This window comes from Adiantum capillus-veneris, chromosome 23 (assembly GCF_014529385.1).
Source record: "Adiantum capillus-veneris isolate H3 chromosome 23, ASM1452938v2, whole genome shotgun sequence".
NCBI lineage: Eukaryota > Viridiplantae > Streptophyta > Polypodiopsida > Polypodiales > Pteridaceae > Adiantum > Adiantum capillus-veneris.
Genome location: NC_140953.1, coordinates 45,068,756 through 45,081,388, shown reverse-complemented (window position 1 = coordinate 45,081,388; position 12,633 = coordinate 45,068,756). Strand labels below are relative to the sequence as shown.

The window sequence follows — 12,633 nt, the reverse complement described above, 5'->3', positions numbered from 1 at the left end:
ATATCATGGTACTTGCATACATTGTACACGAATAACCGTGCCATCTGATCAGATTTTATCTTCTTTCTAACAGGGATAAAATGGGCCTATTTGCTGAATCACAAATAATGGTCCATATAGCATCATTCTTTGTTGGCGTTCTTGGAAGATCAAAGATAAAGTCCGTAGCAATGCTTTCCCATGGCTTATCCGGAATCCACAGTGGCTGTAACAACCATGGGCCTTTTGCCTATCAAACTTGACCTTTTGGCAAATCACGCATGCTCGCACAAAGGCATCCACATCTCTCCTCAAGATAGGCCAGTAAAAGAATGTCTCTACCGCTTTAACTGTCGCATCAATACCACGATGCCCTGCATACGGTGGGACATGACTTTCTACCATGACTTTATGTCACAATGGCTTAGTGACACAAAGTCTGCCATGCATCATCATAAAACCGTCTCTGAGAAGGTAGTGCTCATGATGTTGCCCATCTTGCAATAATTCTAAAATCCTTGCAAAATCTTCATGAGTAGCATATTGTTCCTTCAGGTCATCCAGCTCATGATGATAAGGAATTGACATAGCTGAAATTTGTGGCTTCCTTGATTACGCATCAGCCACAACATTCTTCTTGCCTTCCTCATGCATAATCTGGAAGTGGAACATAGAGAGAATGTTTTCCCATCGCATATGCTTTTCGAATAGCTTTGACTGTGTCAAGAAGTATCGCAAGGTCTGATAATCTGTCTCGACAACAAAATCAGCACCTAAGAGGTAGCGCTTCCAACTAGAGAGCGCATGAATCACGGCCAATAACTCTTTCTCATAGATTTGTATAGTCTTTTCTGGCCCTTGTAGGATTCTGCTCTCATAAGCTACTACCCGACCATCTTGCATTAGCACTGCTCCGATGCTATTGCCACACGCGTCACACTGGACCACAAATGACTTCCTGAGATCAGGTAAAACAATTACATGATCTAAAGTCAACTTCTCCTTTAAGAGACTGAAAGTTGTAATCTCTATTTGGGTCCATCTAAAAGTGACCTCTTTCTATTGCAAAGCGTGAAGAGGTGAAGCTATCTCTGCAAAATTCCTGATAAACCTTCTATATCATGACACAATCCCAAGAAGCTTTGAACATCGTGCACAGTCTTTAAGTCTGGCCATGTTTTAATAGCTTCAACCTTTGCAAGATCCATTCGGACACCATCCTTTGACACTATGTGGCCAAGAAAGTGGAGATCTCTTCCAAGAAGAATTCGCTTTTCTTAGGATTGACAAGTAACCTGTGACTGCGCAACTCTTTGAACACAATGGTCAAGTGACGCCTATGCTCCTCTTCATTCTTCGAGTAGACTATCATGTCGTCAAAGAATGTGCCAACAAACTTCTTATGCAAGCGGAAAATCCGGTCCATCAATTCTATTGAACGTGGCAAGAGCATTTGTAAGACCAAATGGCATCACTAAGAACTCATAAAGACCAAATGTCGTTCTAAACGCAGTATTGTGCACATCCTCTTGCCTTATACAAATATGATGGTACCCACTCTTAAGGTCTACCCTGCTGAAAATTGTAGCACCCTCTAAACGGTCAAGAATATCATCAATCCTTGGGATAGGAAACCTGTTCTTGACGGTATTCTTTGTTCAACTCACGGTAATCAACACACATGCACCAAGAGCCATCCTTCTTCTACACTAAAAGCACTGGGAAGACAGAAAGGTGAAGAACTAGACTGAATCAGCCCCTTCTCTAAAAGCTCCTCTACCTGCGCCGCACTAACCCTGTAGGGAGGTTTGTTTGGTAGGCTACACCCTGGCACCAAATCTATCGCATGGTCCTCAGGCCTCTCCGACGGCAATTGCGACGATAATGAATTAAAAAAACAGTCATTAAACTCTCGCAAAAATGCTGACCTTTCTTTATCTAACACAGATAAATTTGATTGACAAAACAATAGAGCCATTGTTTGATACACACAACCGGTAGAACCACTCATGAGTTGGCAAACGATGCCACCAATTGTCTATTATGAGGAGCCTATAAAAATTCATATGAGAGAGCTTGAGGGAGTACGTATACAACGAAGGACTGTCTTTTTTAAGCAAGCACAGATGAGGCTACAAAATCTTCATATATGGCATAAACAGAAAAAAATCAAACATAATGGAGGAAAATGCGCTCATGTTCATAGCAAACCAAAACTACAAACCTAAAGGGTATCCTCCTAAGACAGGACGACCGATGGAGGTAGCACCAGCTGCTCAGACGGAGGTCCATGCTATGAATATGGAGGTAGCCATTGGGCACGAGTTTGTCTACACAAGGACGAGAGAACTAAAATCTTTGGATTTTGTGAGGGTTGTGGAAAAGAACACTTGATCCAACATTGCCCAAAATACCCAGAAAACACAAGAAAAGCGACTATGAATGTCATCAGCGGAGTTTTATCTTGTTCTAGCGGATCTGAGTCAGAGCCAACAATTTCGGTCAAGGTGGTGACTAGAGCTCGAGCTCCGAAAGCATCCAAAAACACTCCAGAAGCAGATGAGCCAAAACATCCTAAACAAACTAAGTTCGAAGGCTTATCATTAAGGACTCAGCAAAAATCGTGGAAAGCAAAAAGAGACAGAATGAAAGCGAAAAGGCTGAGAGAGAAAATGGACTTAGAGATAATAGAACTACACCAAACGAGGGAAACCTCAAGCGGGAGCAAGAGAACAAAGAAAAAGTCAGGGAGCGGAAGAGTCAAAAACTGCATCGGGTGATTCAGTTTTAGTAAAAAAGAATAAATGAGCAATTAGATGCCACAAAGGAAGCCTACGAGGCGAGACTAAAAAGCAACCAGACACTCGAACAAAGATTGTTGACATATCCGCATCTAGAGGCTGAAACTAGATGGTTGGAAATGTGCGAATGGCTCTTAGAGACAGCCCAAGTGTCAATGCAGCCAGAAATACTGAACCTTCTTGAGGCACGTGCATCTGGCAGGGAACCAATCAGACGTATCTAAAACACCATGGATGAGTGCACCGATCCATTGTTGTTGGTCAGATTATGGACAGGATGTGTTCCACAGTTCATTATCTTGGAGTATATTGGACGTGATGTGTTCACAGTTCACAAATTGGGATTCTTGGACGTAGTGTGGTCTATAGTTCAGATTTTCTAAAAGGCAACCGACACTCAAGATGGCATTCTTCTAAAGGTACAAAGTTGAGGGAAGCAAATTCCAGTAGACGGATCCATTGTTGGAGTGTCCATGGTAGATTCTTCATCACATTGGTCTCACTATTTATGTCCACTATGAGCTGCAGAGAGGGTGTTATGAGTTTTGGCATCTCAAGTGAACTACCCAGAGTGATCCCATTATTTATTTGGCTTTTAGATATTTATTTTACTTATTTGTTAAAGTTTGGGTAGGGCAATTTACTGAGGTTGGTATATATGCAACCCCTTGCCCCACTGTATTGTACATCAGTTATTCATTGACAAGGTTGATTGGCTGGCTCTCTCTCTCTCTCTCTCTCTCTCTCTCTCTCTCTCTCTCTCTCTCTCTCTCTCTCTCTCTATATATATATATATATATATATATATATATGTCCCCAATCCTGTACATCTTTGGTAACCTGTAACCATGGTCTTCCAAGGAAGAGAGGGAAAGCACCCTTGGTCTCTACGCTTCCGCATCGTCGACTTTGTCACCGGCAAGATGCCCACGAAGATCGGAATGGGCTGCCCCAAGGTTGGAGCTCTCCAAAGGGAAGTAAAGGGAGACATCTCCAAATGTTGGTGACTGCGGGAGTAGGAACTAGATGTCCCCACCAACTGCCGACACTACGTACAAGCCTGTCATACATAGGATCTTGACAAATCTACTATAGATCATCAAGAAAACCACCCATAAGGATTGCAAAAGTCCCACAACTGGTATTGACAAGCTCACAAAAGGGCAAAAGAATGACCAAATCTGTAGGGCCACACTACCATCGCTGAAGAGAGAACATGGAGATACGAGTAGTCTATACTCCCACAAAACCTCCTCGAACTATTGTCATTGTCTGCCAAGCATCTGGCACCGTATGCTCCACCTCTAAACCTCATCCAATTAACAAACAAGAAGTGATTCTGGAGATAGCAGAAGTGCTGGAAATCACAACCCTTCCCACCCTTCCCTAGGAGTCTAGCCTTGCACATGCCTAGCACTTTTGTGATGGGCCTTCCCGACCAAGCACAAGTTGGTCAGAGACCCCTTCCTAGTGGACAGGTCTGTTGAAAATAAGCCTTCACTACAAGGTGGAAAGGTACGTCGGGTACGGTACCGTATCCAAACGTAAGGGGCGTACTTCTGTACTGAATACTTTTTTAGGTACGTAATCAATACGTACCATTTGTAAACAACCTTGTATTTATTCAATTTTTCATGAACCTCTAGCCTAATGACCTACTAAACTTATAATGAATACACAAATTTTACAAAATATAAGGTTCTTTGGTTGGTGAACGGGTTGGCACTCCGTCTCTTTGTTCATCTACATTGCATGCAGAGTCTTTGAGGAAGACAAGATTTTTTCCACTTACTTTACATGGAATAGGTATGTTCATGGTTTTGTGTTGGAAATGGTTTCAGGAATTTGTAGCCATGGAGATTCTTGAAGAAGAAAGAAGCATGACTCTCGACGAAGTTGAAGCATCGAAGGAGCCACAAAAGACTCTATGTCGCTTTCGGCGCCGTCCAAAGAAGCAAGCGTTGCAGACCTTATGAAGTTCAAGTACCGCACGACCCACACATCAGAGAGGGCCGGCGAAGAGTCTGGATGCTATTGGCGATCGCCACACTCCTTCGACAACTAGTCACACCCCTTCGCTCTACGGTTGCGACTCTTCGTCCAATGGTTACAACTCTTCGTCAAAAGGATATGTCTTTACGTCTAAAGTCGCGTCTCTTCACCATGAGACGTGTCTTTTCATTTGTGTCTCTTCGTCTCCTATATAAGGTGTAACCGGCCCGTAGGGCGGTAGGCGTTGGCTTTCACCCGAAATTCTTTACTTTATACACACACACAGAGCACTTTGCAAAGAGAACCTGTAATGGGAATTAACACTTCAACTCACACACGGCTCGGAAGCTAGAATGCTCCGAGCAGACGCCGACAACCTGTAGGCCCCAAAATTGGCGCCCCTTTCGGTATTTCTTTATTCTTTAGGAGGGTAAATTACAAGGTAAGGTCCTGGGAATCCTTCACGTGTATCCACCTAGATACCATTTGATTTGGCCAAATTTCGGCAGCATAACAGCCCCAAAACTTGCGCGAAACCAATTCCCCTGCTGGAACTCGCTTGCACTGGCGTATACGTTGTTAAATCCATCATCTTTTCTTGTTGCTGATGACCATCACGTCGCACTGCAAGGACATTGGATTTAATAAATTCCTCGTCTCTCTGATTGTTGTTGACCACCATGTCTCACTACAGACAGGGGTTTAGGGTTGTCAAATCCATCATCCTTGGTTGCTACTGATAGCCGTTTTTTCGGCTCTCTGTAATTGCCATAGTGAGTTATCTCACCCTATCAAATCACTCAAACACTGTGGTTACCCTCACCCTTTCACTGTATATAGGTGTGTGTGAGTTAGGGGACTTTTCCCATATCTCCTTACTGAAATAAAAAACCCTCAATTAGCTAGTCATGGGGCTAGTCGAGAAGAGAGATCACTCAGGTAGGAAGAGACAACATCTAAGAATGAGAGAGAGACAGAGAGAGAGAGAGAAATCTAGGAAAGGCTCTCCATGCTGATAATAAACTACTCATACAATTGACAGAGGGTGGTCCGGCATAGATCTGACATACCCCAATGGATAGACCCGAGGTACACACAATTGCGACTCTGCTGCCATTTGCTCCTGCACATGAGACCATTGACATGGCCTCAACACAGGTTGGAAACCCAACATTGATCCACCTCCTGGCATCAAGCTCGCGCAAACAGGAAAGTGCCTCTAACAAAGATGTGAGCTGCCCTAAGGGGAAAACTCCAAGGGTAAAGTCTGTTGCCCATTGCCCCTAGAGAGGGGCCTCTACAAGTGCTGTCCGCCATCGCCAGCAAACCTCCCCATGGCTGCCCACCAAAAACGCTGGGGGCTGCCAATGAAAAACACTAGGGAGAGCATCAAAGAACGCTGGAGAGAGGCGGAACTGTACTCCCCCCTCCCCCCTCCCTGCTGCCCAAAACCGCTGGCTAGGGCTGCCCCTTTGGGCGTCCTACGTTGAGCACACACCAGGAGCCTAGAGGTGACCCCCCTAGGCCCACATATAGGCCCTACCCCGACCCACGTGCTGACTCCCCACGACTTGGAAATAGGCCTGCAAGGAGAAAAAATGCAAGAGGGCACCTTGGAAGCGGGGGAAAAAACCTCTATACCTGTAGGAGCTTATATGGGTAGGAAAGAACCAAAACCCAAGGACTAAACTAGGCTAGGAGAATCCCAACATGAGAAAGCAACCTCACTCCAGTCAGGCACAGCCACGAAAGAGCCCTCACTCCCTGTCACCTATCCTTGGGAGACACGGTGATCGACTGGACGAATCCAAAGAGATGTCGTAACTCTAACAAGTATGACAAAGATAAACAACCTTCGACTCATCTGCCACACTATCCTCCAAAGATTGGATAGGTCCTCTAAATTCTACAAAAGAAGTAGGAGCAACCGCTTGAACTATTAGGTGCAACGGAATGAATGTTTGCGCTTTGCTCAAGATGAGTGCTCCGAACTGTGCTCAAGGTTCCTTTTGTTCTTATGAAAGGGAGAGCCTTCCGTTCTTAATGAGAGCGCAATGGACACAAACAAAGTGAATGGACACTGTGCGTACAAGTGTATGAGACTAAGAGATAGAGAGAGAAGAGAGATACGACACCAGAGACGTTGTAAAACCCTCCTCCAAAGGCCCACTCTCGTCGGCGAGAGTGGTCTACTTATAACTGCACAAACTGGTACAAACTGAATGCATGTGACTGGTGCAAGTCTAGGCTATGTCGGCGATGACAACGGGGACGACGAGACCGACCTAAGGGCTGAAATTTGCAAGTGAGTATCTGCTGTCCAAAAACGCTATGGGCTGAAATCTGCAACTAGTCCAAAACGCTGATTTGGGGGGCTGTTTCTATGGGTCCTTGTCACTGAAAATCTGCAGGTTTAGGGCTGAAAACTGAGGTTCATTAAGGCTGAAAACTGAGGCTCATTAAGGCTGAAAACTGAGGTTCTTACCGAGCTGAATCTGCTACTCTTTTAGGGGCAGATCTGCATGTACTTCATTGCTGAAAAACGCTGCAGTTGTAGCTCTTCAAAAACGCTAGGCATGGGGAAAAACGCCAGGCTGATGTTTGTCAAAAACGCTAGGTATGCTGAGTTTCCAAAAACGCTAGGAAAGGTCCTCTGTCGGCAATGGTTGCTGATGCAAAAACGCTATGCGTTTTTGCTGATGCAAAAACGCTATGCACTGGGAGGTATGGAGATGACTACCTTGATGGAAATGCCAAGGTGCTGAGTCCTTTGCTTGGAGGGGAGACCACCAAGTTCTTGTTGAGAAATTGTCTGCTGAGCTTAGCTCCTGTTGCCTCTTCTGCCAATTAGTGCTAGTCTAGGTTTGCTTATATACAAACTTACTCAATTTGCCCTACCTACTTTCCAACAAAAGTCACTTAAAAATAATAAGTGAAAAATGTCAAAAATAGGTAAAATGCACTGGAAAATTCCCCTGAAGGATTCTGATGGATTCTGATGGGAATGCTTATGATCATGCTGTGTGCAACCAGAGGATATGCATCTAATCTAAGTGTCTGGACATGCACGGTCTGCGAACAGGCTCACAAAAGTGTGAGATCACTTCCTATTCTAGACTGACTTGACTGAACTGAACCCTGGGGTCATGCTGTAGCTTGTCCACGGACACATAGGGTTGGATGTGTCACGTGACGTGAACCTAGTGCTACGAAAGAAATATGATGGCGAGTGTTATCCATCTGCAAGTCTTTGTGAGTCGGATGACAATAAAGATAGGTGAACCAAGTGTCTAAAGGCTGGAACACATGCACCACTAGCCACCTCACTGGACTCTAAATTCGAATTTGGATTCTTCAAAAAAATCCTCCGAACATGTCCCTTACACATGACATATCACCTCCTTCTAGGATCTCTATCAGTACTAGAGTATCATCTCTCTATGCCTTTTGCTTCCAGTTTCCCTTCTCCAACAAGGGCCTCTGAGCCCTCTGAATCCGAACCTCCATAATTGGTCCCCCTCAACAAAGCAAGATCTTGAGCACAGGATGGATACAAGACACTTGCTACATGATGCCTCAATAGACCCCCAAGTGAATGAAGCTTTTCTACAACACCAATGTATTACGGCTTGGGAAGAATCTAGTGGGTCGCGCTTTTCTATAACACCAATGTATTATGGCTTGGGAGGAATCTCGTGGATCGCACTTCATACATTACACCACCGATACTGCCCCTAACTACAGAACCATGTTCTTCGCCGATAGAGGAAACCATACTCACCCTTATATGCTTGAGCCTATCCCCTTGTCAGCCATACATAAACGGATGTTGGATACCTCTCCTTTGTTACACCGACATCGCCTATCTACATGCCTTCTTTAGATAATGAGCATTGCTCAGTGTCTCTAAATACCTCAGAACATTTGCCTCTTGACTCAAGCCAACTCCCTCTCTCCAACGCTGTGAATCTACACTGAGTGTTGTGGGAGCAAGGATCTCTGTCTCCCCTTTCACCAAATTGTCTTTGTGGCTTTTTAAGGTAATCGTTGGCACGATGTCCCAAACATTACAATGCAAGCACTAATTTGGTCAGCATCCTCTCGATGAGAATTGTTCCCTCCCACTCATAAGAATAAACAATGTAGACGAAGTGATAGGCACTTTGTGGAAGGGCCAAAAGACTCTAGCTGAATCAAAGAGCAAGGGAAGTGCCAAGAAGTAAATTCAAACTGCTCCAGCACTAGGGACACTCTAAAGCCCATGTAACCATGAAAAGCAATCTTGATTGAATATTTGAGCACCTTGCATCTGTCTTCAACACCAACAATGTCAAATTCAGAATACAACAGGACCAAAGATCAAGTAGTCGGTGACATTGCCCTACATTGTAATAATTACTTCGGTGAGCCATAAAAATTTTGAGATGCAGTTTTCTTTCACTTGTGTTATGCCTATAAGGAAAGGTGTCCCAAGTGCAATGTGTATTGGATGTATTCAATCAGTCCTACTCGCCAATTTGGTCTCTAAAGGACATTTAATAGTGTCTTCTTTCCTTTTTCTCTCTCCCTCCCCCTATGTATGTATGTATGCATGTGTATGCAAATATCATATATATAAATGTGTGCGTGCGTGCGTGCGTGCGTGTGTGTGTGTGTGTGTGTGTGTGTGTGTGTGTGTGTGTGTGTGTGTGTGTGTGTGTGTGTGTGTGTGTGTGTTTACACGCAAATGCACTCAAACAACTGCATCATGATTACCTCTGGATTGTTGTACCAAGAGAGATGTTCAAATATCAAAAAAGTTGAGAGGGTAACTGCAAAGAGTACGAAGATCCCTGCTATGACAACAGCGATCGTGTGGACCCCACTCAATGATATACCCACAGCTTTTAAGGGGTTTATAAGCGCTATCATACCCAAGTGCTTTACTAACAAATCCACCTGCAGCTTGACCGGCATGAACTGAAATTAAGCACAAGTTGAATCACTAATGATGTTCCAATGGAAATGGTGACGAAGATCAACAACCGCTACCACACTTACACACACATGAGCCGATGTCCACTCAAATTTTAGCAAAGTCGTAACCCAAAAAATACTCCAACTGTAAGAAAAACCGTAACATGCTCAACTGCAAACCCATGGCACAAAACAGCGTTTTAGATTCAATCTCTTACCTTCACAAGATTGTCCGCTCGAATACGCACATAAAGCTAGACTTCCAAAGCGTCAGCTTGAACAAGACTGACTGCGTTTCTATACGCGAGAGACCAACCTGCTTGCGCACCTCGTGTGAATGCGAGCGCGACCGTGTGTGTGTGGCGTCTCTGAGAGAGAGAGAGAGAGAGAGGGAGAGCTTTCAACTTCGAAGTTCGAAGGAACAATCTAATGAACAATCTATTGGAATAGCGTCAATTGGTGATGGTAGTGTCTTTTATTTCTACTATTATAATCTATAATAACCAAAAAGTGCTAGGGCCTCATTTGTTTTAAATCAAAATCGTAGGACACTTGGCATACATGTTAATATAAGTGTTGTCAAGCAAATCGACCATATATGCTATCCATGCGTTCCAAAAGATCGAATCCCCTTCAAGAACCTGTCAAGTTTTTTTGTGCTTTCAACTGTACAACAAAAGTGGCAAGCATGTCGAGACCAATGCATTAAACCAAGCACGATTTCTTGTTGCAAGAGGCCCTCACTAACACCTCATTGTGAAATTATTTGTTGCCCTCACTCCTAAAAACTTCATAGGGAAACTGCATAGGAGTGTGCATTTGAAAGAGAAGCCCTCACTCTGTCTTAGAACAATCAACCTTGCATCACACGGATGGATTTGCCTTGAAATGACGATGAGGCAAATGAAGTGGGCAACGTTTCTTTATGATTCTCTTTTGGCTTGTCAAATAATATTGTTTATTATTTTTCTTTGAACCATGTGTCTCGCTTATTTATCGCTTAGGGAGGGAAGAAGGGACCAAAAGACATTAAAAATTGTACTAATTTTGAGTGTGTATGTGTGTGTGTGTGTGTACACGCACACACACACACACACACACACACACACATCTTGTGCTTTCAAAGCTTTCACAAAGTTAGTTGTACACTTTGTGCAACATCGCGCTTATTTGAGCTTTTAAAAATACAACATAATTGTCATACATTGGCAAAGGTATTATGAGAGAGAGAGAGAGAGAGAGAGAGAGAGAGAGAGAGAGAGAGAGAGAGAGATTGCATTTGTTCTTGATGTGATATATGCCTCATACATGTGTTCAGAATGTTTCGTACACATAACACGAAGACCTCGCAAAAAACATCATAAAGTAGGTTAGAATTTTCCCAATGTAATGTCTCTTATCATGTCTAAAAGTATTATGTATTGTGTGTCAATCTGTTTTATGTTATAAAAGATAAGAAACAAGCAAGTTTTCTTGGACATGGAGTATGCACAATTCTCCCCAAACATTCATAAGACGTGTGAATGTGCCATTCTCACAACAACATGCAAAATCTAGTGTATTCTTTCACTACATTGCTCATATTGAATAACGAATTTAGAGGCTTTTACATGTCCTTTTATTTTGACATTCATCTGTCAATTGTCATAACAAATGAAATTTTGTCAACTAAACCTTTTGTCATTGAGGTTGCTGACATGCTTCCTAGCCTGATCCCATCAGTATATCCTGCAATCAAAGCCTTCCAAGAGATTTCTCTTCTAACATATATGTGAATGAAAGCATGGCAAACATGGCATTTTTGGTCAAGGATCCCTTGACTAACAATCTGATGGTGACTTGGTTTGATGACACAGTCTTGCATAAGGACACTTACCCTCGGAATGCAAGCATAGGTGACACATCTTGCTTTGCATTTGATAAAGATACCCTTAACTTCCTTATCTGCAAGGGATTTTCATCCTTGACCACTGCTTTTTGTTTCTCTATTTTTGATATCAATGAGGGAGTAGCATGGCAATCCTTGCATACTTGCATGATTTTGGTGTATTTGTCCTTTGCATTGTATTGATCATTGCACAGTCACTAGCTAGGTTCCTCAAAATCTTGACAAAGAAAAACCTTCTTTGAAACAAGGGGAATATTTTGTGAGGTCTAGTGAAAATTTGGGAATACCCTTGTAGGACAATTAGTTCAACTATATTGTAGCTTCAACTAGATTTTTTTGCTTTGTGAATGCTCGATATCTCCAATAGCAAATCATTGAGCCTTTCCACTTGCATCAATCCAATAACTATATCCTAGTTGCTTCCGAGCACCATTATTGATTCTCAAGCATTAAAGGTTGTGATGCCTCTTGCATGCCATTAGCCACATATATGTTACTCATTAACACGTGTTGCAGCATTGCATTTCTATAACTCTATTGGACACTCAAAGGCCAATCATCCAAGCTCCATACCTCCCCATTTTTGGCAAGCACCTAGAAGAGCTGCCCAGATTGGGGAATAGTCATGCTGATTACTCTCATAGCTTTGAAAAAATGCCTTGCCCACCCAAAAAGGTCAGCCACGCAAGTGTAGTTCTATTTGTATGATATAATGCCATCTTTTTCCCTCATGCTACCAAACAACATTTGGCCCTCATCGAGGATACTTGAGTGACTACATGCATTGAGCACACTAGAAAAAGTGATTGAAGTTGGGGAGGTTCCCTCTTCTTGCATCCAATAAAAACAGTTTAGACCTTCCTCAGCCAACTCTTGTTGGGCATATCCTCCTATAAGAGGACTTCAAGAGACTTTTTCTAGTGAGAAAACCTCACTTTGTATCTCGTTAAAATAGCCCAGAGCTTCCTTGCCACATCCAGTTGGGCATATTTAGCATAACCCGTAATCAACATGCTC

At 43.2% G+C, this 12,633-nt stretch overlaps 1 protein-coding gene across 3 annotated transcripts in view; it reads right to left on the bottom strand.

The window, feature by feature from the left end:
• Window positions 1-10,169, bottom strand: part of LAZ1 (organic solute transporter ostalpha protein (DUF300)) — a 109,633-nt gene extending 99,464 nt beyond the window's left edge. The window contains exons 1-3 of one of the 3 annotated variants that reach the window (XM_086496425.1): window positions 9,947-10,169; window positions 9,813-9,873; window positions 9,528-9,731 (exon numbers count right to left, since the gene is read on the bottom strand). In XM_086496425.1, the coding sequence (XP_086352551.1) occupies window positions 9,528-9,728 (201 nt within the window). In that variant the 5' untranslated portion in view covers window positions 9,729-9,731; window positions 9,813-9,873; window positions 9,947-10,169. The remainder of the gene's footprint in view (window positions 1-9,527; window positions 9,732-9,812; window positions 9,874-9,946) is intronic. The other 2 variants (XM_086496426.1, XM_086496427.1) reach the window with 2 other exon arrangements.
• Between the last annotated feature and the right edge of the window lie 2,464 nt (window positions 10,170-12,633).